Source organism: Rhipicephalus sanguineus, chromosome 1 (genome assembly GCF_013339695.2).
Source record: "Rhipicephalus sanguineus isolate Rsan-2018 chromosome 1, BIME_Rsan_1.4, whole genome shotgun sequence".
In the NCBI taxonomy this organism is placed as follows: domain Eukaryota; kingdom Metazoa; phylum Arthropoda; class Arachnida; order Ixodida; family Ixodidae; genus Rhipicephalus; species Rhipicephalus sanguineus.
In genome coordinates, this window is record NC_051176.1 from 313,045,722 (window position 1) to 313,072,967 (window position 27,246).

The 27,246-nt window shown below is 50.5% G+C and overlaps 1 protein-coding gene and 2 long non-coding RNA genes across 4 annotated transcripts in view; 1 reads left to right on the top strand and 2 right to left on the bottom strand.

The window, feature by feature from the left end:
* Positions 1–27,246, bottom strand: part of LOC125756919 (uncharacterized) — a 496,701-nt gene that overhangs the window by 196,060 nt on the left and 273,395 nt on the right. The window lies entirely within an intron of this gene.
* The window catches only part of LOC119383530 (atrial natriuretic peptide-converting enzyme), a 283,080-nt gene that overhangs the window by 9,818 nt on the left and 246,016 nt on the right, over positions 1–27,246 (bottom strand). Inside the window, exons 10-11 of the mRNA XM_049411982.1 lie at positions 19,482–19,574; positions 50–160 (exon numbers count right to left, since the gene is read on the bottom strand). Of these exons, the coding sequence (XP_049267939.1) occupies positions 50–160; positions 19,482–19,574 (204 nt within the window). The remainder of the gene's footprint in view (positions 1–49; positions 161–19,481; positions 19,575–27,246) is intronic.
* On the top strand, positions 23,968–25,777 carry LOC125756920 (uncharacterized). 2 transcript variants are annotated; one of them, XR_007414877.1, is made up of 4 exons: positions 23,968–24,210; positions 24,273–24,367; positions 24,818–24,890; positions 25,669–25,777. It is a non-coding gene; the product is annotated as an uncharacterized LOC125756920 (long non-coding RNA). The 2 variants fall into 2 exon arrangements; XR_007414876.1 differs by having other exon boundaries at positions 23,968–24,367.

Below are 27,246 nucleotides of genomic sequence, written 5' to 3' on the forward strand. Positions count from 1 at the left end.
GCCAGGACAGCTTCAACGTTGGCCGAGAAAGCGAGCGTCAAGTACTCACGACAGTCGCGCTCGTCGGCGCCATCCACGCAATCCAGTTTCCCGTCGCACCGTTGCACAATGTCGATACACTGGCGCCTGCCGCATTGTAGGCGGGCCGGACCACAGTGACCTGCGCGACACGCCTTATACACAGGCCAACATCGGGGACAGCAGAAGTTGGCTTATAAGAGAGGCATGTCACCACTGCGCTTTTCACTTCATAGCGCCCACGAGCTAGTTTCGCAGAAATTCCGCTTTTGTGGGTCTTTGGTGGCGAGCGACAAATCAGCGTTGCCCGTGAGCGGCCACTTCAGGTAGATATGCAAATGAAGAAACGGCAAAAAAAAATCTTCTGTTCGAGTAGGCCCGCGGAATCGAACCTCCGACCCGTCGCCCCACACACATACCGTAACATATTAACGGCTAGCTATTCATATAGACCATTTAGCGCTGGTGGTACGCGCATCTCGGAGGTTCTTCAGCGGCTTTACCCGCGAGATGGCGCAAAGGGCGCAAGGGTGCGCTTTTAAACGGCGTCGCCCCACCGTGTGGCAGCGTTTCATCGCGCCGCATGCATTGATATGGGAGCCGGAGGGTATCTGCACCTTAGCTTGCGGCACGGTTCAGGTCTCCACCGAGAAGCGAAGCGAGGGTAGCGATAGGGAAGGCGGTACGAACACGGCGCGAGTACGCTTTCGCGTTCTACTCTTGAAAGCGAAGCTCAAGCGTCTTTCATGTTTTCACCACAGACGCACGAACATATAAAAATTGGGTGGAACTCCCTCCTCCTGAAGTGAATTTATGGCTACGCCTCTGAATTTTATGCAGCTGACGGCAGCGACTGCGCGTGTCCGCTTGCGGCTTTTCGCTCTCCGCCTTCTTTTTTTTTTTGACTTTCCGGGAGGACCGTTTTCTTGTTGCGCGAATAGGCGTTTGAGAGTGAAGGTTCACGAATGACGCCCGGCGCAAGTGTTGCTTGGAGCAGCATGATGACAAGTCCACGAAAAATATCCAAGACGTGAGTGGGTGATGACGCAAGCACAGGACAAGCAACGTTTGTTGTGATGCCCTTTAGCTTGCGCAGCTTGTGTTATGTCTGAGGCACTTTTCCCCCAGTAAACTGGTTTGAACTAAATGTTTGTGAGGGGCCTTTCCTCGTACTTTGCAGCTCCGTCTAACTGACCAAGACGTAGGGGTTTCCCGAAAATTCGCCCAGCTGCTGTCGAATGGTACTGAAAGAATCGTGACCGTGTTTTTCAACGTGTAAGTGGTAGTGCGCTTTCAGCGTATTTTCGCTCTTATTGAAGCGTTGTCTTACACGGCTCTCAAATGCGCTTTCGCCCAGTGCTACGTTGGTTGACGAGGCGCGGCCGTCTCTCATTGTTTTTTAACTCAGCGCTGTTCCAGCCAGTTTGGGAGTGGATTTAGAGCTGAAAAAATTGTTTGGGAGTAGTATTAGAGCAGCCAAACTGAAGTTTGGGATTACTTGGAGCAGTACAACAGTATTAGAATGTCCCGTGCTGGCTCACCATATAAGATGTGCACTGCAGTGAAGGTGAGCGTGGCACGTATGGTTTGTGGGAGTAGCAGGCTTCAAAAGGTGATTGTCAAGAAGGGTGGCCACCACCCCCCCCCCCCCCCCCAACCCTTGATTCCACTGTTGGACGGCGTTCGCGAAGGAAGTGTTCGTGTTCTGTGAATGCTAATAACTGCACACAGCGCAGCTGCGTGAGGTGTCGGTAACTCGGTCGTAACAAATTATCATCACCCGGCACGCGCTCTATCCATTCTCTTTACAATGACGCTGTTTGAACTATCGGTAACTTGTGCTCCGTCGTGCAAAACTCCTCGGGTGGGTATGCGCCACCGGAATTCGGCAAGCCCCACTACCGAGTACAGCAGGTGTGAGCGCTAAATCGAAACTCTTCTCGGCCAAGTGGAGCACGAGACACAACGTAAAAGAGAGAAACTGAATGAAAGAGAAATAGAAAATAGAGATAGATAAAGAAAGAGGGAATGAAGACACAAAAAGATAGAAGGGCAGATAAAGACTAGAAAGAACATCCACAGAGAATGAAAGAAAAAGAAAGGGAGAGGCCCTTGAGGCTTGGTACCACTAGTGCCAAGCTGCCATAATTTTTTTTTCCCATAAATTTAAGCAGGTTAATATCTGGGAGAAATCATTTTGCGTTGGATGTAACAAAGCCACAGCATGCCGCACTTGTGTGAGCAGCGAGCAACGCGCGCGTACGACACTTATCCTGCGATACGCGCTGACCATGCTTGCAAGCGTATTTTGTAACAAGTGGGGAGTTGCGCAGACTGAGCGTCTTGTCTAGCCTCCTATGGCCATTGCCCGTTTAAATTGCGTTTTTGTTTTTTTATGAACGGCGCAGTCGACGTTATTTGTGGCTGACGTCGGCGTGGGTCAGTTTCTATGTCCGTGGCCGGCCGGTCAAAGTACGAAGTTTCTGCCATCCTGCCGTCACTCAAAAGACGCGTTGCCCCTCGCACACCGGACATCCTGTCTCCGGGGAGAAGCGATCACGTGATGAACAGACCTTTTTCAGGTTCCAGTGAGCTCAGTTGCAGCAGCGTGTGGCCCACCCTCGATTCCGTATAGCGCCGTCGTCAAGTACTGGGCGCGACGCGGACGCAGGCCATATTCTTGAAACGTGAGAGGTGTACGCCACAAGATGTTTTTGCAGTAATGGCATACGTCATTATCATATCGCGGCAATTCTCGCACCTAAATAGCCCGAAACTTACATTATTCACGTGCAGGGTCGTCCACTCTTAGCACGAACACGGCGTAGCGTGGCCGCGGGGCGCCAGCGCACACGGTGCCGCTGCGCATCGAACCTAATCGGCACAGGCGCACAAGCATTGCGTGATCTCTTCAGAAACGCTGGAGCGCCGTGCTTCCCTTACTGTGAAGCACACCTAACTATCAGCATGCTAGTAGGTGCCGAGGCCGCAACTGCGTTGCAGGAAAGCCCCTTTCGCTTGCTGCATTTTTGTGCAGTTTTCTACGTGCGATGGGAGTGCTTCCTCCTTTCACTGCCACCGCCGCTGCAATTGCATGCAGATTTGCTAAAGTTTGCGCGCGCGACACCAGCGCCGAATGCTCCCCTGGTGGGCCGATGAAAACATCGAAGGTCGTCGGCTCGCAGCGGAAGCGACTGTCCGCTGTCGAGCGCGCGTTTTCGGCGGAGCGCGTGCTGCCGATGATTGCATTTCAAGGTTGCAAAGAAAGCCACGTCATTCCAGAAATCGGTACGCACCGTTCTTACGCCGCGCAGTGCCGCATCAGCCTTGAGTTGATTATAAGCACTGAATAGTGAAACTGCATGTTCAAGGGCAGGCAAAACAAGCGCGAAGCTGTGCGCAGATTCAAATAGTCATTTATTTTGCGCACCTTATTTTGATCATTGTCGTACGGCAGATCGAGTGGTCCTTACGCATACTGCAATAAAGTTTAGTCGAATTCTGTCATATCGTCGCGCCCATTCAGTAGCTTGAGGAAAAAGCACACGAACACCCGCTGATGTGAAACCCGTTGCGGTACTGCAGACAGCGCGAAATATTTAACACAGTGATCACGATTGCGTATCTACACTGGTGTTCTCCGATAATCATACTGGCGGCCTGTGAGCCCGTGAGGCAGCCGCGTGAGAGAACGGGTTATGTATTGTAGACTCATCGCATAAATGCACAAACGCCGATTGTATTTTTATGATTACTTACTCGATTAGTTTATCATGATCAACCTTTGAAAATCCTGGTATCATCCTTGTATCCTTGTAAAGAGGCCACATTGTTGCGACGGTTGTTCCAGCAGTACGTTCTTTCTAGACGTTGACTACTGTCTGTAATTTCTTAAATCTTGCCCGTGTATCTGAGGCAAAGCGGCACAAAAAGTTACCAATCGCTCATGTGCTGCTAGCTGAAACAGTGTGTGTGTGTGTGTGTGTGTGTGTGTGTGTGTGTGTGTGTGTGTGTGTGTTTGTGTGTGTGTGTGTGTGTGTGTGTGTGTGTGTGTGTGTGTGTGTGTGTGTGTGTGTGTGTGTGTGTGTGTGTGTGTGTGTGTGTGTGTGTACTTCGTTCCCAAAATTCTAGCAATGTGGCTTTTATTTTGCTCTGAAATGACATTGGAAAGAAATAAACAGCCGTCGTGTTTTTTTTTTCTTCGCACAGTTCTATTTTCGGAAAGCGCAGCACCAGGAAAACAGACCTCAAACTTGGGGAGAACTTATGGGCAAAAACAGAACACTGAAGCTAGCAAACGCGAACGCACCTTTCTTGTTTCGCCTTTGTGTATTGGTAACAGGTTAATGAGGGCTAGTCGGTTCATAATTAGAGCTGAGAATAAAACAGCGCGACGAGAACAAGGACAACAAAGGAACGAAGCTCTTGTCCTATCGTCTTCGTTCCCTTGTTGTCCGCGTTCTCGTCCTGCTGTTTCATGCTCTGCCCTTTTGCAGTTCACTGGCAAAATCGTCTTCCAAGAAGCCCATCTTAAAATCCGTTTTCGGGAAGACACGCCTGTTTCATGCCGAACTCGGGTTGACATGAATTAGTCCATGCTGGCTGCGTCATTTACAAACGCTTCTGTCATATGCACACATGTTTCTAAGCAGAGTGATTAAGTTGACTTTTCCTGCGTTTATTTTCATATGGAGCTTGCATAAGTATAAGAGTTCCGCGCAATCATGGTGCCATTTCTTTTCACCATTCTAAAAGCATGGCGCACTAACTTATTTTCAACCTTTCGTTGTTTTTTCGACCATCTGGGCAATGCCGTCGCCCAAAATGTGGCTTTCTGGGCCAGTGTCTTGACAAACGTGCTTTACACCATCTCTAGCGACTCCGCGAGACCATGAACAGCAAGCGCAGCGTGAGGTCAGCGCGCAAGCACGCTCGCATGAGCACCGCGAGCTAGAGCACGCGCACTGCTGCTCAGCACAGCTCGAGGCGAGGACGCACGCACGATCGCCTTGAAGGGCACACGCGTAGCGCGAGCAGAAAACGAGAAGGGGAGAGAGAGAAAGCGCGCGCGCGTGCAGCTAGACACAATGCACGCAGCCGCAATGCAAACAACCCCCTAAGGCACTGCGCCGTGCTCCCTATTGGGCTGCAGAAATTAGGTGCATTTTTCCTTTTCCTTACGAACCACTACCACCACCACCTGGAGTCGCTCGGAGAATTTCACGCGAGACGGACATGTCGCCCGCTACGCCCCGTTCGCCCGTTCAGGACGTACTCGTGCCTCTCGCCGTCGACGCTCCGTGACGGTTGCCTCGTCCGCCATGCCTTGCGCCTCTCATCGACGGGGCCCTCGCCGCCTCGTCACCGACGGACATCGTGCCCCTGGCTGATCGTGGTCCCGTCCGTGAACTCCTGTGACCGGCTCCCCCATCTCTCCTGTCTTCTTCTCTCTTCGTCGCGCCTGTCGACGTCCTTCCCGTTTCTTTCCACTTTTCTTTTACCCCCCCCCCCCTTATCCCCACCCCTAGAAGGCGCTGCGCCGTGTCATCTATTGGCAGTCAGAAATTAGGTGCCTTTTCCCTTTCCTCCTGAACCACCAAGAAGAAGAAGAACCTGCAGCGGAGCGCAGTGCGCGACCACATAACGAGATTTCCGAAAAAGGAGGCGCTTTTCAGAAACGCGCGGCAGCGCCCCCTGGCCCAGGTTTTCTCGTCTATTGCGTTGATTTATGGGCTCTAACGCCGCAAAGCGACTCTGCCTATATTGCCACGTGGTCGTGTGGTCGACGAAGACAGCAGTAAGCACGTCCGAGATGAAACTGTTTATTTGGCCGAACTTGTGGCCGGCAAACTGAAAGTCAAACTACAGCAATACGCTGATAGCGGCGAACAGAGCGTCGACCGTCAATCAACTGACCATGCAGTCAAGCGCGTCGGCTTTTATACAGGCGCTATTGAACTTTCCAGCGATATCGCTGTTGGCGGCGTTATCTCTCGACAAAGCTGGAACATTCTCGTGCGGCGCGCAATCTTAACGGACTGTTCCAAAACAATCGCGAAGCTTCCTACACATCACGGCGAGGCCTGCGCAGCGCGTTGCCCACAGTCTTTGTGGGTGAAGCTTCAACTCATGAAATATAAGACTCGCGGCAATGTCCTCCTCTGAAAAAGCATCGTCCCGATGCTTAAAAACAGAACATGAATACATGCAATACTAAAGAAAACTAATAAAGAAAGCAAACATTAGAGTCATCAGGTGCGCTAACGAGCATAGTACGGTTTAAGGCGCACCACATGCACGACCTCGGGTCGAGCTCGGCGCCTCTGAGAGTTCGTGATGCCGTCGGGGACAACCTCGTAGTCGAGTACTCCGAGACGTCGAAGTACCCTGTATGGTCCGAAGTATCGTCGAAGAAGCTTCTCGCTCAGTCCGCGTCGTGGTATTGGCATCCAGACCCAGACACGGTCGCCGGGCTGGTACTCGACGAAGCGTCGTCGAAGATTGTAGCGACGGCTGTCGGTGTGCTGCTGGTTCTTGATGCGCAGGCTGGCCAGCTGTCGAGCTTCTTCGGCACGTTGTAAGTAAGTGGCGGCGTCGATATTTTCTTCGTCGGTGACGTTGGGTAGCATGGCGTCGAGCGTCGTCGCCGGGCTCCTTCCGTAGACCAACTTGTACGGCGTCATCTGCGTCGTTTCTTGGACGGCCGTGTTGTAAGCGAAGGTCACGTACGGAAGGACGGCGTCCCACGTCTTGTGCTCAACGTCGACGTACATGGCGAGCATGTCGGCGATGGTCTTATTTAGACGCTGGCGGTGGCGGTGGTGCGGCGGTGGCTCGTCTCGCTGTACTTCAAGATCGCCTGAGTTAGGTCCGCAGCAAAGGCGGTACCTCTGTCTGTTATAAGGACCTCTGGGGCGCCATGACGCAAGACGATGTTCTTCACGAAGAACTTGGCTACCTCGGCGGCACTGCCTTTGGGCAAGGCCTTTGTCTCGGCGTAGCGGGTGAGGTAGTCAGTCGCTACGACGATCCACTTGTTGCCGGAAGTCGACGTCGGGAACGGCCCCAGTAGGTCCATCCCGATTTGCTGGAACGGCCGGTGCGGTGGTTCGATTGGCTGCAGCAGTCCCACTGGCTTAGTTGGCGGTGTCTTCCGTCGCTGGCAATCTCGGCAAGTCTTGACGTAGCGGGCGACGTCGGCAGCAAGGCGTGGCCAGTAGTATTTTTCCTGTATTCTGGCGAGCGTGCGGGAAACACCGAGGTGCCCAGCCGTCGGGTCATCGTGTAGGGCCTGAAGGACTTCTGGTCGCAATGATGAGGGCACGACAAGAAGGTGATCTTGTTCAGGCGCCGATAATCAACGCAGAAGCGCAGTGCCCCGTCCTTCTTCTTCACTAACACCACGGGTGACGCCCACGGACTCTTGGACGGCTGGATGATGTTGTCGCGTAGCATCTCGCCGACTTGTTTCTTTATCGCGTCGCGCTCTCGAATCGAAACTCTGTAGGGGCTCTCACAGAGTGGCCTAGCACTTTCCTCCGTTATAATTCGGTGTTTCGCGACGGGACTTTGTCGAATTCGTGATGACGACGAGAAGCAGTCCTTGTATTGCAGGAGCACTATTTTCAGCTGGTCTTGCTTGACCTTCGGAAGGCTCCGGTTGGCGTCGAATTCTGGTTCGTGACCTCGATTCGTTGAAGCAGGTTCGGCAGCATCGAAGAGGGCGAAAGCGTTGCTGGCGGCCACACATTCGTCTACGTAGGCGACCGTCGTACCAATGTTGAGGTGCCTATATTCGTGGCTGAAGTTTGTCAGCACTACCTTTGCTTTACCGTCACTCAGTTCGGCTATACCTCTTGCGACGCAAATTTGACGGTTCAAGAGTAGTCGCTGATCGCCCTCGATGACGCCTTCAAGGTTCTCAGGTTTTTCGGTGCCGACGGAAATAATGACGCTGCAGCGCGGCGGAACAGTCACCTGCTCTTCTATCACGTTCAATGCATGGTTCCCTGGCGTTGCGCGGTGCGGGAGCGCTTTGTCTGAGGTTAGCGTTATCGACTCAGACCTGAGGTCGATGACGGCGCCGTGGTCACTTAGGAAGTCCATTCCAAGTACCACATCCCTAGAGCAATTGTGTAGGATTACAAAGCTCGCAGGATAAGTCCGGTTATTGATGGTGACTCTCGCCGTGCAGACACCAATGGGCGTTATCAGGTGGCCTCCAGCTGTCCGGATTTTGGGTCCACTCCAAGCGGTCTTTACTTTCTTCAGCTTGGTGGCGAACGGTCCACTGAAGACAGAATGGTCGGCTCCGGTGTCGACGAGAGCTGTGACGCTGTGGCCGTCGATAAGAACGTCCAGGTCGCTAGTTCGTCGTCTCGCGTTGCAGTTAGGTCGTGACGTGGGGTCACGGCTGCGTCGGTGTGTTCCGCTGCTTCTATTTTGCGTCGTCGGGTCTTCTTCAGTCCGCGAGATTTCCTCGTCAGGGGTCTGTCTGGTCCGCGTCGTGTTCTGAAGGTTTCGTCGCGGCGTCATCGTAGGCGGCGGAGGATCTTCTGTAGTTCGTCGTACAGCAACCGCACCTCCATCGGTTGCTGCCCTTAGTTTTCCGGATACGGGCTAGGCGACCGGCCCCGGTTTGGGCCAGTGTACGGCCGGCGGTGCGGTGACATGTAGCGGCCGGCCGATGGCGAGCGGGAAGGTCGTCGTTCTTGCCACTGTGTTCCGGTGAGGTAGTCGTCGATGTCGCGCGGCCGTTCGCCTGGCGGCGGGCGCGGCGCGTTGATGGCGAATCCGCGTAGTCCCATCTGTCGGTACTGGCAGCGGCGGTACGTGTGGCCGGCCTCTCCGCAGTGGTAGCAGAGCGGGCGGTTGTCGGGGGCACGCCAGACATCGGTCTTCCTCGGGGTGTTGCGCTGGCCGACAGGTGGTCGGTAGGGCGTCGGTGGCGGCGGCGGCGTCTGGCGACGGTACTGCGGCGGTGTGGCGTCTTGGCGGGGACGTGGAGAAGGAGCATGACGGCGGGCTGCAGCAGCATAGCTAATAGCTTACGGCTGCGGCTCTGCCAGCTGTGGCGCGCCGAGTGAATGCTGGATCTCCTGGCGCACGACGTCGGCGATGGAATCTACTTGAGGTTGCGACGAAGGTAGAATTTTTCGCAACTCCTCTTGCACGATTGCTCGAATCGTCTCACGCAGGTCGGCGGGTCCTAGGGCTTGAACGTCGGCGTAACTTGTAGCCGAGAAGCTGCGGTTGTATTGCCGCGTTTGCATCTCAAGCGTTTTCTCGATCGTGGAAGCCTCCGATGCAAATTCAGCGACCGTCTTCGGCGGGTTCCTTATCAATCCAGCGAAGAGTTCCTGTTTGACACCCCGCATGGAACCTCACTTTCTTCTCTTCGGGCATACTTGGGTCGGCGTGTCGAAACAGGCGATTCATCTCTTCCGTGTAGATGGCAATATTTTTGTTGGGCAGCTGCACACGGGTCTCCAGCATAGCCGCGGCCCGTTCCTTGCGGACCACGCTCGTGAACGTGCTTAGGAACGTCGTCCGAAAGAGATCCCATGTTTGTAGGGCGGATTTTCGGTTCTCGAACCACGTCCTCGCGGCGTCTTCTAGGTAGAAGTATACGTGGCGCAGCTTGTCCTCGCAGTTCCAGTTATTAAATGTTGAGACTCTTCGAAGGTCTCGAGCCAAGTCTCGGGGTCTTCACATGGCGAACCACGGAACGTCGGTGGCTCCCTGGGTGGCTGCATCACGATCGCCGTAGGGGGCACTGCGTCAGTCATCGTCCCTGTTGTCTTCGTTGCCGTGGCTTTTGGCTTATCCGCTAGGAGTCCGTATTCTGGTGGGAGACCTTGCTGTCTGCGGCTGGATCGCTGGTCAGCGGTGGCACCGGAGTCCCCTTGACGGTGAGGGCTTGGCTCACGGTTGGAGGGGGGTGTTCGGTACATGGACGGGGAAGCACCTCCACCAGATGTCACGTGGTCGTGACGTCGACGAAGACAGCAGTCAGCACGTCCGAGATGAAACTGTTTATTTGGCCGAACTTGTGGCCGGCAAACTGAAAGTCAAACTACAGCGATACGCTGATAGCGGCGAACAGAGCGTCGACCGTCGATCAACTGACAAGCAGTCAAGCGCGTCGGCTTTTTACAGGCGCTATCGAACTTTCCAGCGATATCGCTGTTGGCGGCGTTGTCTCTCGACAATGCTGGAACATTCTCGTGCGGCGCGCAATCTTAACGGACTGTTCCAAAACAATCGCGAAGCTTGCTACACATCACGGCGAGGCCTGCGCAGCGCGTTGCCCACAGTCTTTGTGGGTGAAGCTTCAACTCATGAAATATAAGACACGGGGCAATATGAGAGACGTTGTAGAAGGTGGCTGTGCATAATTTCCCTGGATAAGACGGCTGTGGACAATGACAATTTGCAATGGTCACCAGCATCCCCCACCATCGCTTCTTGGTTCTCGATGTTCACAGCCTCTGAATTCTTCTCTTTACCATCGCTGTACAAATGGCCTAGTCAAACGTCTTGAACAGAAAAGTCATCAGGATGTTCAGAAAATTCTCCTGTGGAATTGAATCTAGACGCTTCCTACAGCATCCTGCCGTTCATCACATCAGCCTTTCAACACCGTACGACGCGAGACCAATCCATCCTTCTCTAAGCTGAATCCACGAAATGTACCTTGCACACTATCCTAAAAATTTTGTAACCCCTCCTGAAGTAGCCAGTCACCTCACCAGTTTTTGCGTTATGGCTTCACCAGTCGACCCCAAACTTATTGTGGGCTTGACACTCCAGTTTCTACCGGCGAAGTTGTTACGAGGCTGCAATTCTTTTCCAAGCCAGGACAACACTGGTCGGATTGTTTTTATATGCTTGATGCACAAGGCGTTCTCTTACGCGTTGTATTTTGTTCGGCTGCGGGAACCTCACAATGTGGGGATTTAATTCATGTATAGTGTGTGCTGTTTCCATTTCGTCACGCAGGCATGTAATTTTCTAAAGGTTAAATAATGGTTTCGTAATGTTAAATAGCCCCGGGTGGTCGAAATTATGCGGAGCCATCTTCCATGCAGCGTCTCTCACATATTCGGACTCGCTTCACGGCGTTGAATGCTTTAAACCAAAGCAATGCCGAGTTCTTTCCAAAAACACATGCAAATAACAAGGAAAGAGGAGCCGCTCAGTTGCTTTGGGCGGAAAACTGTAAAACACGCTGCAGTAAGCAAAACGCGGTTTCCCGCAACGCCGTTGCGGTGCGCACAGCCGGTACTGGCATGTTTATATAGTTAGGCGTGCTTCACAACAAAGTAGGCACGGCACTCCAGCGCTTCAAAAGAGTACAGACAGTTCCTGTGCGCCTGCGCCGATTAGTTTGGGTGCGCGGCCGCACCAGTGTGTGCGCTGGCGCATCGAGGAGCGCGGTCACAGCGCGGTCATAAAATCACTGGATCGGGAAAAGTACCACGACCGTCCGGCCCGCCGCCATATTTGGTCCAGCGCGGCTGAAGCTGCAGCGGCGCGGTGCAGATTTTACGGGGAGTAACGCATGTTTTAAGCATTGCGTGCGTTTCTGCTGCCCCGAATGAAGCATACCTCTGTTCTCTAACTGATTAGGAAAGAAATAGCAGTAGTTTTCATTTGCTTACGCGCACGCGCGCGTAGTAACGCGATAAAAAAATGCGAAATGCGCGGCATCTACGCGTCGGCTTTGGGCATTTATTAAGTGCGAAGCATTTCTTTGCGAAATTCTGCGACCTTGAACTTTATCTATCTATCTATCTATCTATCTATCTATCTATCTATCTATCTATCTATCTATCTATCTATCTATCTATCTATCTATCTATCTATCTATCTATCTATCTATCTATCTGTCTGTCTGTCTGTCTGTCTGTCTGTCTGTCTGTCTGTCTGTCTGTCTGTCTGTCTGTCTGTCTGTCTGTCTGTCTGTCTGTCTGTCTGTCTGTCTACTAAATATGCTTCACATTTATTCCCGCTAGAACAGCAAATACTGCTTTGCTCGATTTCCGCAGAATTCTGCATTCAGAAGCGCAGCACCCAGACATTCTTCGATGCCTTGACATGATTGAGATGTAAGTCAAAACGATACCGAATGTCGTAAAGTTCCCGCACGCTTTTCCCAGGCTATAAAAACAATCGCCCTCCAAAGCGCCATGCTTCAGCGCCCGGGAGACCCTAGCGAGGCGAGCGAGCTGGACCATTTATGTGGCGAAGCTGCCGAGAGCACGCGGCGGCGAAGAGAAAAGGAATGCAGTAGTTATGCAGCACTTGTCCCGTTCTAGTGACTTTACGCGGCCACAGAGCCATATATGCCCTTCGGGAGAGTTTGGCGATTCTGTCATCTCGCCGCTCTCCGCGCCCCGCCCCAGCGCCGCCCACTTCTCGTGACGTAAACCCTCTCTCCTCGACGGCGTCGGCGGGCGGCAGTGGCGGCAGCGCGGCGCGGAGTCTGGCGGAGCCGTGAGGCGCGCCGCATTTACACGATCGCTGAGGAGCGCGCCTAGGTTGCGAAGCCCTTGTGTGAAGCCGCGTGTGGTCTCGCGCGCGAACTTACGCGTCAATTTGTTGCGTGCGATGGGCTGTTGTTGCGCGGTTGGCTGCTCAAACAGCAGTGCGCAGGGTTTCCGCTTTTTTAGGCTTCCCAAGGAAAAGAAGCGACGCGGCCTTTGGATTAGAAACGTCAGACGCAGCAAATTGAGCCTGACCGACTGCTCCGTGTTATGCGAGTGACGTACTTGAGTATTTCGCTTAGATATTGCTGGTATTGTAAATAGTGGACCATTACTACAAACTTATTATTCGTTGTGCAATGGGGCCCTTTTAGGCGCACAAACTTTAAAAATTATTTTGTCACGCTGGAAAAAGGAGTTTTATTGTTCCCGTTGGGAACGCTTGGGCAGACTGAAAATTTGCAGCGATCACGCTACAAGTGTCAAGCGTGATGTGTTGCGTTTACGTAATTTATCGCGCGTTTTGAGCACGAGCTTGGGATGTTACCGTGATGTTGTGAGGGGAAGATTTATTTCGATATCGCGGGTTGTAGTGCTGCCCCGCGTCAGCTGCGGCGGTTATCTGGCATGTGTTTGTGACAGATTATGTGGTCTGCCTTTCTGTGACTCTCAGCCTGTGATGTCATTTACCGCTCTGTTGTCGCTTTTGTACATGCTACCAGGTTCACGTTTAATTCGCGCATGTAAATTAATGCGCACCTCTGTGCTAAGCGAATGTGCCTTGCACTTTTTGGTCATGCATGTATAGTGCACGATGTCTGTGCACGTACAGGAAGCTCTTCTACTTACAGCCACTAGAAACATTTCCCAGTAACTCTACTTCTACTATAGCAAGGGGCCCTCATGTCCTCGATCAAATTTCGTGATTAGGAAGTATAGGTCTTGAAGAAGTTCAGCAGAAAAATGATTTTCTACAGTAAACCAACAGGATGTCCGCTATCACAGACTAGCAAAACTAAGTATTGTTTTTATTTAACACTCGCCTTCTAGGGGCCCTGCACCCGCTCTGGCGAAAACCTTAGATGCCTCAGCAAACGCGAGAACTGACCGCCGGTGTCCGTGGCGTCGGCGTCGTCAACACGGGGATGTGAAAAATCACGTAATCACGCCACCATACGACCAAAGGTTGCGACTTCATGATGACGTCGAATAACGTTACTTCACGCGATGACGTCATGACATGATTGCAACGCCGCCAAGATCGGAGGCGTTGCAAGCTTTCTGCACGTCCCCGGGTCTTGCATTGCCTTCGTGATTGGTGGGCCCATCACAGAGACTGTGCAAAGCGCCGATGTCATGTGATGAAGTTATCAGATGTCGTAAAGTAATCTGACGTCAACATGACGTCAGTGTCACGTCACAAATTTTTGCTATATATGACGTCCTGATGAGGTCATCAAATGTTGTTTTATGCCTCCAGGATCCGAGGCGTTGCAAGCTTTCGGCACCTTACCTTGTCTCGTATTGCCTCCGTGATCTGTAGACCAATCACTGAGGCTGTGCAAAGCGCCGATGTCATGTTATGACAATATCAGATGACGTAACGTAATCCGACGTCAGCATGACGTCGTTGAGACGTTACAAATTTGAGCTATCTACGACGTCCTGGTGACATCATCACATGATTTTTTGCCTCACTCGCGTTGGGGCCGAAGCCTCGGGACTCCAGTCGATTCGAGCGTGTCATGAGGCATCGAAGGAGTTAGCCTTAAAAGCAATGTTTTAAAGACCATGGCATTCAAGAGTGCGAATTCTACTTGCATGAACACCTCCATACTGTTGAAAGCGCAAGCATGGGAGATCCGATTTCTGACTGTAGTTATCTTGCGTACTCGCCGGTACTCCGCTCCCGAAGCAAATAAAGAAATCAATGTTATATATGTAGTACACTCAACAGTTCAACTCCAACTTCGGAGTGACCACCATCGCAGGGTCGAAAAGCTTCACACGAGTTCATTGCACGGAGAAGCGCCAGCCGAACCGTACTAAACATCTTGAGCGTCAGAAACGTTACCAAGCGTCGTTATTATTGAACCAAAGCTTCAAAAAAATTAATCAAGAAAACAAACAAAAATAGACGCAAACCCATAGACCTTCATAGCACGAAAACTCCCCGATGATCACGATACTTCTTGATGCGAATTCTGAGCGCAGCTTTGTGTTGATGCTCTGTCTGAAGTTCTGGCTATCCGCATTGTAACATTCGTTACATATTGCAACAGAAACAGCAAGTGCTCGAGTGCTACGCACATTACTCTGTGCATTGCAGGCGTCGCGAACCGAGCGAAACGCTGACATCGACATCCCCGTCACGGCAAGCGAGCAGTCGCAGCGCATCCGCCAGCCCTGCATGCGCACGAGCTCCGGCCGAAGGGCGAGCGCGCGTGACGGAGGAAGAAAGTGGTGTTAGAGGCCAGCGGCTCGTGATATCGACTGACTCCGCGTTCGCTGCCTTTCGTCCTCGTTCGCTCCATCGGTTACGCCGACGACGCCAACGGCGATGCCGAACAACGCACGAACGGGCGCCTAAGAGCGGCGCTCTACAAGCACAGCGCGTATCGTAGAGCGTCGTGGACTCGAATCGGCGTACACAACTGTAGAGATCAGTTTCTCGATGATTTCGACACATCTAATTTTCTCCATATTCTTCATTAAACTTGTATAACAATGTGCTTGCGCAATTTTGCTTTCGCATTTTGTTTAGCAGCGCTAGATTTTACGAATGAACAGCGCGCACATAACCTCAGCCGTGCGCCCGTCGCGCGGAAAGACTATATATGGTGGACGGCGCCGGAGCGGAGGCGTGGCGGCGACGTGAACAGTGTCATCGCCGCACCGCGACGTCACTGCCCCGCCCATTCGCCAGACTTTCCCTCCGCGGTCATAAAGCCCCTGAAACTTCGTAAGGGGTCATTCCATGCCAAATCATCCAGCGTTTTTCCAACCATCACAAATATGGCTGAAAAAATTTCCACGTTTTTCTTGAAGTGCGAAACTCGTTCTGCTCGTTTATTTCTCTCGCCGAAAATTTTCCCGCCTGTTTGTGAGAATCTGTAGTTTTGCGCCGACTGAGCTAAAGGGCACCAAACAACGATTTTTTTCAAAGGACGTTTATGGGATGTACTCGATAAAATTGTATTTCCGGCAAGCTAATGAAGTGATGTAACTGTAAAAATATTGACTTATTTATGTATAGCGAATCTTCGAGGGCTTTTCGCTCGAGCAAAATTGAATAAAGTTGCAAAGTTAGATATTTTTTTTTTTCAGGAACAAGGCAAACTCAAAGGGTAGAAATGAATTATATACTCTTGGCCTGTTCGCCATACTACAAAAGAAAAATAATTTAGTCGCTCAAGGTTTAGCAGATTGTCTGAAAAAAATGGCGAATTTCACTTTTTTTGAGAAAAGCTCTCTATTCAGCATCAAAAAACTTGCCTTGGTGGTCGGACTAAAAATATGCACGATATTTCATTCGAAAGCTCTATGTGGCAAATCAGTTGATCTCCAAAAGGACTAACCTCCCTACCCCTTTTAGTCCTTTTTTTCTTAAAGTGTACTGTAAGAATGCGTCGAGGATCGCGAAGTTCCTCCGCCGTACTGCAGTACGATGCCCGCTCTAACGCCGTATAGTAGAGCGGGCATCGCACTGCAGTACGTCGGCATCTGTCACGCACGCTTTATCACTGCTTCAGTGGGGCTTTACTTTGTTTCTGTGTCAACAATACGTGGTTACGTTTTCTGCTTGACGTGATACAGCGACTGGTTCGAGTTCGCGGTATTGGTTTGTGCACAGCTACCATCATACACGCGCACTGACGATCAACAATGTGATTGCGAAACTTCAGATACTTACTCGCCGCAGCTTTTTTGAATAAACAAAGTTCGAGTGAAGATTTATAATCTCCGTTTGCTTTTGTTCCGTGCTCGTTTAATTAAGAGGAAATAGCTTTCTCTGGCACTTTCATGTTGGCCGATCAGCGGGTGGGCTTGCGATGCCAAGGTAGCTGTGCAAAGCGTGCGTTCCCAACCGAGTCGTCGTGCGTTCATCGTTTAAGAACCTCACGCATACGTGCCATTTCGCGCTTAAGTTTACGTGCTACTTCGTATGAAGGTTTTTATCCGCGAGTGGAGGTCTCGCGCAGAAAACGTTTACGGTGACACGCTAATTTTTACATTCGCTTTCTCGTTCATTCGGCGACATAGTTTGTATGTCAGATACACCTACAAGGCGCACTTGAGCGATACGGTTGGTGCGTTTAATCACTTACGGAAACAACAAACGCCGTCCAAATATACCAACGATAATTGATGTACGGCCTTCTGGCGCAATAATATTGCGAAAGCTTTAGACGCCTCATCGAACGCTAAAAGTGACACCGTCGGCGTCCCGCGTCGTCGGCGACGAGTGATCCAAACTGTCATCCGGCGAAGACGTCCCCAAATGACATCATCATGACGTCACAGATCGCCAAAACTGTGACGTCATGGTGACGTCACTATGACGTCATCATCGCGTCACATAACGTGATGTCACACGATGAGATCAGATGACATTGTCGCTTTGCATTGCCTCCGTGATCGTTGGGCCGATCACGGAGGCAATGCCCAATCAGGTGAAGTGCAGAAAGCGGTATGAGGGGTGCGGGGTAGGATGAATGCGTCAACTGAAGAAGAACAAAGTTTGCTTTTGCCTTCGAGTCGTTTTAGGCGAATGCATAAGGGACCCTGTGAGTTTCGCTCAAGCGCCTGCTGTCTAGCGCGCGCGGTGACTTCAGGGACTGCAGTGCGTCTCCTGAGTTGAAATTTACCAATGAAAAAAATTGTCTTACTAATGAGAAAACTACTAAATTTACCAATTGAAGGCAAGCCCATGCTCTCTGCGCATATTGTATACCCTATGCGGCACTACACAGAGCTGTCATGGGCAAGCGTTACGCTCGTTTAGATGATTTAAAAATAATTTATCAAACAGCAAAATGTGCAGTTAATAAATGTTCATAAGCGACCGGAGAGAAATTCTGTGCTCAAGAAGAAGATACGCGAACTCTCTCATGGGTCTCTTTTATGCAATTTTTTTCATTGCCGTGATTTTCGCGAGTTCTGTTTGCGAAAAGGCGCAGACAGTGCTATATAAAAGCGTTAACATCTTCTCGACAAAAGTTAAATAAAAGAAAACAAAAGATATTAGGAGCTAGACGGCTGGTGCGAATGCTTACAGCGCGCTGCCTGGCAAGCAAGCGCTGTCTCCGCGAAAGGGCGTCTGCTACGCAGGAGCAATGTAGGTGGCAATATAGCTAGATGGGCTAGTTGGTACCTCATGGTTAAGTAAAAGCTTTGAGTGCGGTGGCGCCACGTTTGGAAATAGAGTGCGAAGGAGGAACGAGAGCCGAGGAGGAAAGTGTCGCCACTTCATGAAGAAGTTTCAGGGGCTTTACGCGACCACAGAGCCATAAATATATACCCTTCGGGACCGTTTGGCAATTCTTTCATCTTGCCGCTATCGGCATCCTGCCCTAGCGCCGCCCACTTTTCGTGACGTACAACCATTCTCCTTGCCGGTTACCGCAGGGGCCGCGTGGAGCGGCGGAGATGAGCCGCCATAAACACACCACTTCGGATGCAGCGCGCGCGGGGTTTGTATATTGATCCGGGTATTCACGCGTGAACTGGTTGCGTGAAGATTGTTGTTGCGCGCTTGTCTGCTGAAATAGTAGCTCTGTAGGAGTCCAAGCTTCCAAAAAAAGAAGAGAAAGAGAAGCGGTGACTCTTTGAATTCGAAGTATTCTCGCAATAATGGAGCCCGACCAACCGCTCCGAGCTAACTGACGTAATTACGCAGTTCACTTGAATATATTTGGTGTGTATAATGAACCACCCCACGACTGACCAAAAGTATGACTCGTTGCGCGGTGCGGTCCCTTCATGCTCACATCATTTTGAATCGCTGAAAATCATTTTGGTACACAGAAAAAACGAGTTGCCGGATTCCCGTGTTTAAAGTGTGCGCAGCTTGAACTACTGGTGCAAGGCTGGAACCAATACTGACTGTGCAGCCTTTGTGCGTGTTCGCTAGTAATATGGAAACATTCGGATGACAGTCTGGCATAATGAGTAGTCGTGAAGCGTCAACAGCATGTTTGTGCACACCTTACGCAATATCAGGTGCGCAGGCGGGTTTCTGTACAGACCTAAATACATGCGAAATGAACAGCATTTCATTCATAGCACAAAAAGCGCCTTCAATTAGGACGTTGTCGGCTGGAAATCCATGTACAAAGCTTTCCAAGTCAGCATTTCTATTATGGCTGGCCAGCCGTCGCGCATGTGATCTAAATATGGCGAACGGTGCCGAAGCGGGGTTTTCCGTAGGCGCGTCGATGACGTAGCCGGACGTCACTGCCCCCCCCCCCCCCATTCGCCAGACTTTCTCCATGTACGGCGGCCACGCTGCGCCGTGTTCGCACTAAGAGCGGACGACTCAGTACGTTCTCAAGTTACATTCACACTTGGAATAATTTTAACACGCTCAAATAAATGAATACCTATTTGGACACCTTGCTGTTTTCAGCTATATTTACAGGTCATGCATGTTCCCGGGTTTTGCATGACATAAGCGGACGGGGCACAACCGCCGCTGTAGCTCTGTTGGTAAGAGCAACGGGCGCGCAATCCGAAGGTTGGCTCCCTGCCAGCGGCAAGTTGTCGTTTCGTCCACAGTACTTTCTTCACATTTGTATCACAATTATTACAATGCTCTTAAAAAAGTACAATTAACGTTCCCTGTACCTTCGTTGGCTTCACTATCTGCTAGTATTCGTTACGGTTGTGTGAAAAAAAAAAGCGAGTCCTCGAAAATTCCCTTCGTGTACAGGAATCCATTTAGATTATTTGCTATTCGGGTTTCTTGCTGCTCACCGCAAGTTGTTTCGTCCGAGAAATCGGGGCAGTCGACGATGCCGTCGCAGATGTGGGCTTCCTTACCCCTGGCCTTGAGCTCATTCACGCAACCTGCAACAAAGTGAGGCATGGCTGAGATAATGGAAAACAATGTGGATAAGGACTCCTATTTTTGCTATGGCAAAAGCTACATCACACGCTAAAGCTTTGAGAAGGCGTTTCCAAACTAGCAGAGGCTTCCCCACTCGCGAGTGGGCAATTAGCATTTCGCGAGCAGTCGCGATAGTTTTCTGCCGTCGTAATAAGTATAGCTGACTCGTGCCAATAGAAGCCTTGTTACCTGGCCGATACCTGCTTTCCCCCCACGGGGAGGTAGGGTGATTGGGGCACGTACATGCTGTTTCTGTGAACAGGATTATAACTAGGACTACCCAGACTGCACTGCTAAGAAGAAGAAAGAGAGAGCGAGAGCACGGCTCGGGGCACTGAGCAGAGACGAGAGACGTTCGAACCACGAAAGACGAAGGATCCTTTTTAGCTCCCTAAAGCCCTAACCACACGTAAGTGTTAAAACGCGTTGCCGCGCCCTTTCCCTATGCAGGGAGAGGGCGCGGAGAGGGCGCGGCGCCGAGACTACACGGCACGCGCTGACCTGTTGTAACGCGCACATGTGGTTAGGGCTTAACAGCTGTGATTATGTAAAATAAACATCTTGTAACAGTTAGATACCACAGCGTCATCGAATTAATTGATACGGAACCTTTTTATAACAATTTTGTGTGCCGACGCCCGGGATGCTCTGCGGATAGAAGAAGTTCAGCCAGAACAGCTGGACCGAACAAACAGGAGCGTGCACCACGTCGAGCTGGAGAAGCTGAGCGAGGCCCTCATGCCACCAGAGATGACTTGGAGTCAGACGAAAAGGACCGCATCGCGACAGTACGAGATGGCCAGAGAAGTGAAGCAGCGAGATGCGCCCATCGAAGCGCACGTTAGCGACGACGACTTTGCCGGGGAGTACCGAGGCGTGCGGAAATACCAAGCGTTCATCATACGTATGCGGACCCGAAAAGAGCATGTCCGGTAGAGGAATGGAGGCACAATGGCCTTATCGTCCACTAGCACCGCAGGGCCCCTCAAGCTGCCACAAATGGAACTCCAAAAGTTCAACGGCGACCGACTTGAAGAAACCTCCAAACACCGAACGTCTTTTGTACCAGAGTTCGGCGGCAAAGCGGCAGCATCCACGGGACTGAACAGAATTGCGTGTCATAAAGCCATTCAATGAGCGCCACGGCAAACAGGACGTGCTTGTGCAGAATCACCTCACACAATGTACCATGGTTGAAAGAGTGGATGTTGTGAACGCGCTCTCTTGCCTGCCCGACAACAGCCACAAAGAACATCCAGATCGAGGAGGTCAAACCGAACGACCTGGCTCATCTCGCCAGAGTAACTGATCGGCAGTTGACAGGTGGGACGTTACCACGGACCCACAATGACCGCAACGACATGGGAATACTCATAAGTGCCGACACCTATTGGGGAATCGTCAGCGGTCAAGTCGTAAATCTACAGGGAGCGCTAGCCACAGTGAACACTGATTTTTGGTGGACCCAACAAGGCCCGATTGCTCAGGCAGCCTCAACAGTGCGTTGCTCCATGGTGGCCGTCCTACGCACGAGTGTGGTGGAGCCGGTGCCCAGCTATTCCAACGAGCTCCGGGCCGTCTGGTAAACAGAGAGCCCCGGCATTACAACGAAGGACTGTCACCCGAGAAGCAACGAACACATGAAGCTTAGAATAACAGAGAGCTGAGCTAGTTGGTAAGTATTCATTCTAAAAAAGACAGGGCGTGCAAACACGGACACAAGGAAGAAGTCAGGACACCACAAACGCCGACTAGCAACTGAATAGTTGCACAACGGCGGAACAGAAAGAAAGCACGAAAACTTATCTGCGCATGCCCATGCAATAGGCGAACCTATTAATCCGGCACGCTGGGGGGGGCCTACGCGAAAGATAATTCTAATCTAATTTATTGTTACATTGTCGAGATTGTAAGTGCACGCCAAAATTCAATGAATGCGAAGTTTTGTGCCGGCATAGGAATGAAGAAACGCGTCTGATGATTGACGCATTGCATGTCGAGAACAGTGGTAGCGCATGCGTGAGCCAACCGTCGATTAACCTGCATAAAGATGAAATCAAATGCCTTGACACCTATCTTTCGCGTAGGCCCCCACGCGTGCCGGATTGATAGGTTCGCCTATTGCATGGGCATGCGCAGATAAGTTTTCGTGCCTTCTTTTTGTTCCGCCGTTGTGCAACTATTCAGTTGTGAGTCGGCGTTTGTGGTGTCCTGACTTCTTTCTTGTGTCCGTGTTTGCACGCCCTGTCTTTTTTAGAATGAACACATGAGGCAAGAACATTTGTTCATTGAGCTGCGCAGACGAGCGCTGCAGGCAAGCCTTCCTGGGAAGCCTTTCGTCCGGCCTTTAAAGAATAACGAGGCAGTTTCACGAAGACGCCCAACCCCCCTACCGGCACGCGGAGAACGACGAACATCTTCTAGCGCTAGCGAACCAGCGCGTCAGTGGACGTATCGCCAGAAGTTGTCTGACTTATTATGAAAGCGCTGCCGAGTAGAACACTTGTGCGGTTTGACATGGCATCACCATGCCACTCCGGCAGCAGCAAGTGCCCAACGCGTCAGCGACCAAGTGTTAATTGCTACATGACGACTTTCGCCCACGACAAAAGTGGAAGGTTGGCCGAATTATTGAGGTTGTTCCGGGGCACAATGGACGCAACTGTGCATGCGTGATACGCCTGCCAGGAGTAACCAACGTACAACTACCTGTTCAACTCGTCGACCCGTTAAAGGCAAGAGGTCAATGAGCTATGCTCGATCGGCGGGTAGAATGCTAATGTCAGTCTCTTGCGCCCGAATCGTCGCGGTGCCTCTGACCGACACCTGATGTCCCCCTACGCGTGACTCGGACACCTCTCTCTGAAGGAGATTATGACTAGGCTGCCCCTTGCTGAACCGGAAGGCACCACTAACAAGAAGACAGAGAGAGTGGCCGGCTCGGGGGACTGCGCGGCCGAGCTGAGGCGTTCGAACCACGAATGATCCTTCTTTAGCTCCCTAACCGTTGTAAACATGCAAAATAAACTTGTTATAGCAGTTAGAAACTTCAGCGCCATGATAACGAACCTTTTTATAACAGTGAAAAAGCACAAGAAAAACAAAACCCAACGATAACGTTATTTTTGCTGCCTAACGTTACATTTATCGAATTTTCGGCTGGCTCTCTTCGCCCTTACTTCCATCCGCAGTAGTTCCGGTAAGCGCCACTACGCGCTAATATGGTCGGCAGCAACGTCACTACGTGGTTACATTTTATATGAATTGCCGCCAGCGCTTTCAACTATGCTAAAAGTATACCCAGCCATCAGCCGACACAACTCACAAATATAAAAAAAGGGTGTTTCAAAACTGTTAGAGGGCCTCATTATCTGTACAGGATTCCACACAGTATCCATGTGTGAGCCTAATCCTATGGAAGAGTCGTGAAAAGCTAAAACGCCTGCTTCGCACTCAGTAAACTCATTCAGAAGGGTAGTCGCAATTTAAGTTCGTCGCACTTGAGGCTTCTCGTCCGTAGATCTCATGTGGCCTGATCACGCTCGCAATCAAGTGCTCAATCAGACCTAAAACAACGCTAGCAATGCACTTCGTTAAAATAAACGATCAAGGTGTAATATAATGTAATTAACAGAAATTGCCAAGAAGTAATCGCAATAATAAACCTAAAATCGCTTCGACAACACGCGGCTGACACCCGAGCCGCGCGAGAGTGTGCCACCACCTTGAACTCAGCCTACATCCGAAGAGGGAAACAAGCCGATGGAACTCGCTGCACACGACGCGTGTCTCAAATGCCGTAACAAGCCGGAACTCGATAAAGCGCAGCAAAAAGTAGCGCGCATGTCGCACACCGAGCTCGGGAACCTTCCTAGCAGCAAGATTCCACTCGTGACAGGGGCAACCGTACAGCCGCCCAAGTCTTTAGCTATCCTGAGGGGCGATCGGAGATCTGCTCGTTCCGCGTTCGTTCTGCGGTGCCTACGTCACAGAAGTGAGAGGAGGCGCAGCTCTCCCGCCTAGAACCGCCGAGAGGAAGAGAACAGCCAATCGTGAAGCGGACAGCTTTCCGGAAGTAGACGCGCATCCTGTGACGTCAGCACAGGGACCGTGAAGCGTTTCTCGCCTTTTAATAAATATAATTATTTACAGAAAATTATTGTTATTGCTTCTCAAGCTCAAACACTCTTTCAAACAGCAACAGCTTTGAGTGATGATATTTAATAATCTTAGTTTTTTTTGACGTCGTCGCTAGATGGTGTCGCGCACGCGAAAAAAAAAAAAAGAGAAAAGTAGCGGCTGACGTAGTTTCAAAATGTCGTCCGATCGCAACGTCTGCGTTGCTTCTCGGGTGTCGGATCGTCAAAAGGAGCTTCTGCTGGCTTTTGTGAAAGAGCACCCACAGATCGCGAGGCTGTCGTGCCCGCTGGAGCCGTCGTTCACGAGGGAGGACCGGGACGACATGTGGCAGGAGCTAGTAGCGCTTTTGAACGAAGAAGTCCCTGCGCGTAACACCAGGGCCCAGTGGCAGGCCCGATGGAGGAATGAGCGCTACTATTCGCAGCAGGGTCTTGCCAAACTCCGAGGGCAGCAGAGGTGAGTGCGAGCACAATTGTATTGTGGTCGGTCATCTTACACGTCCCGCTTGTGCTTTACAGCAGCACCCGAGGCGGCCAGATTTCGGATTACCGCGGCCGCGTCGTGCTTGACAGGGACGAGTGTGCGAGGCCCATAGTTCGGGTGGTCTGAATCGGTAAGCACTGGCTTAGAATATCATTGTTACTTGTATGCTGCGAACAAGTGGGCTCGTTTGCTTCGAGCCATTACGCGCTGTTAGTTTTACTTTTTCAAACAATATCGAGTGGATCACCCGGCCGCCGCGTTAGCTGAGGTGCTAACACGTTGCGCCGCCCAGAACAGAATGCGAAACAGCCACATTTGCGGTGATGACGAAAGAACAGCCGCGAACTATATTTCGAAGGTCACTAGAGCACCCTACGTGTTCCAACCCATTTCTCAGACCCTCGAGTCGAGTGAGGTGCGTAGCCAGTAGGCTTGCCTCCCTCCATCCCTCTCTCCGAAGTCTGTGTGTCATAGCATGCCGCTGTTGAAACATTCTAAAAAAACATTGCTATTGTCCACTTCCACTCCATACTTCTTATTGCACTCAGTGTGTCAATCAAGAAACTTCTTACTATAACAGGTGAGCCCTGCTCCAGCTGCTACTGGTGTGGCTGAAGAGGATGTGGCCCAGGATCTTTCCCGTGCCCCAACTCGTAAGTTTCGCTGATGTTTTTGATTAACTGTAGATGGTGTTACATGCTCACAGGTGATGCTCATGCGTGCAGGCATATGTTTGTGAAGAGATGACATCTGTGGGCATAAAGACAAAAGGCTGCACAAAAAAAATTTGGCAAACGGTTGCAGGAGCTAGTTGTATGCATAACTGTCAGATGGAATAAACAGGTGTCCTGCCTTGCAGATGTAGCAAAAAGGTAGCATTGCAAAAATGTTCAACATCTTGAAATGTTTCTCTATTTTGTCAATTGCTTCAAAAGTGAAACTGAAAATGTGCTATTGCTAAATATACTGTTCAAAAAGCAAGCTCGTTATATAACTTTTTCACATAGCCATCATACACAAATGCACATGTTTGCACCTGTGTTACACCTGCTTGCTGTATGTTTTGCATACTGCAGCAGCTAGGGTTTCGGAAGGAGATTGTGTCAGTCATCGCGTAAAGCCGGGCAAACGATTGTGTAGCCCTGAAAAGGGCTGTTTGGTTGCTTCTCATGCAGAGGTGGTCAGAGGCGTGAGATGCGTTTGATGAGATGAGCGAAAATGAATTCCGGCACCGCTTTGGTCTGTCCAAACGAAGTGCGTTGGTTGTGCGGTGAACCAAGCACCATTCATGGATGCCGTTGGGTCAGTGGATTTTCAACAGAGAGGAAATTGTTGCACACACTGAAGCTCTTCACGAACAGAAGCTTCCAGCGAAGAGTCGGTAGCAGGAAATTTATAGATGATAATGGCAACACATTTCTTGGTTTCCAGCTCATGCCGCAGCTGCGAGATGGGGGCAACCGGCAGGCCGAGGCGCTGGAGTTACTAGCCGCAAACACCAGGCGGCAGGGCCAGGCATCATTGGAAAGCTGCGTCAGGTTCAACTTCTCGGTGACGCGGTCCACAAATTGCAAGGCGTTGGTACCCTCGCCCGGGCCCTCATTGCAGCGGAAGGCACCTGCACAGTGATTTGTAAAGACTAGTTGTACATATATGTAGATTTATTTTTGTTCACATCACGAGCTATGATACGCTGGTTTGCTTCAATGGTGCCCTGCAATTTTCTTTCAGTTAATTTTCTTTTTCTGCATATCAGAAGCACTGATGTGCTGTTTCATTGTACATAGTAAAGTGTAGATCAATGGTAAATCGTGTCCTGCGATGTCATTTCTTTTTAATCTCATCGTGCGAGGTGATGCATTCAGCAGTTTTGTAGTACATGTGCATAGCACAGTGTGGTTTCATTTATAAATCATGTTTTGCCATGTCATTTTTTAAAATCTTATTATACAAAGTCATGCATTGAGCGATTTTGTAGTATATGCACATAGTGCACTGTAGTGTATCCTTATGTTTATAGTGTATACGTGTAGAATATTGTGGCACACTGTACGTTTTCTATCGATTTTTACACATCCTAGAAAAAAAGAAAAGCGTTTGTGAAAGGTCTAGGTTGCACAACAATTTTGAAATATTGCAAGACCAAAGAATAGTTGACGAATACGTGTTCTGTTGCTTAGAAGTGTTTAGATAACAGGATTGGGTACAAACAGAAATCAATAATAGAGGAAGACATATCAGCAACCAACAACTTGCATTTTTTAGCGAGTTCAATTAATACCGGTTCGACTGTGCCTTGTTTTCATGTAATACAATGACTTTCGTGCTGCGAGACGCGTGTGTTGTTGCAGAGGAGCAGCAGGCACTTTGTAATAACTCCATTTGTATATTATAAAAGGAAGCTACTTTTATATTCTTTTCCTTGGCATTAAATTTAAAGGATATTTATTTATTTTGCTTTTTATGTGCATTGCTCGTGATACTTGTAATAAAATTTCAATTCTGACACCACCCTTGTTGTTCACTTCATTTACAAGCACGATTCTTGTTGCACTAAAGCTACCGCATCTTGCTGTCCTGATTCAAACAGCCTTTTCCGGTTACCACTTTGGCTGTGAATGGCACCATGTGCCATTCACAGTTGAGCTCTCACTTGTGCTTAGTGTGAAGCGCCATATTTTACAACCTGGTCGAAGCATTTCATCAGCATGGCGTTGTGTGACAAGGGGGCATAGGTCGGCAAAATCACTCATGAGTCGACTCACTCAGATTCAGATCGAGCTGTGAGTCCAGGTGAGTAATACTTTGGTGAGTTCGAGTCCGGGTGAAAACATTTTAGTGAGCCCGAGTCCGAGTGAATCCGCTTGAGGAAAATTTTGGTGAGTCTGAGTTTGAGTGAGCCCCAAGAGCAAAATATATTTCACGAGTGAGTCAGGGTGAGCTTCACATTTTTTGCCAACCTATTCAAGGGGGTTATTCATTGATAGGAGAACGCTGTTTCGTTGATAT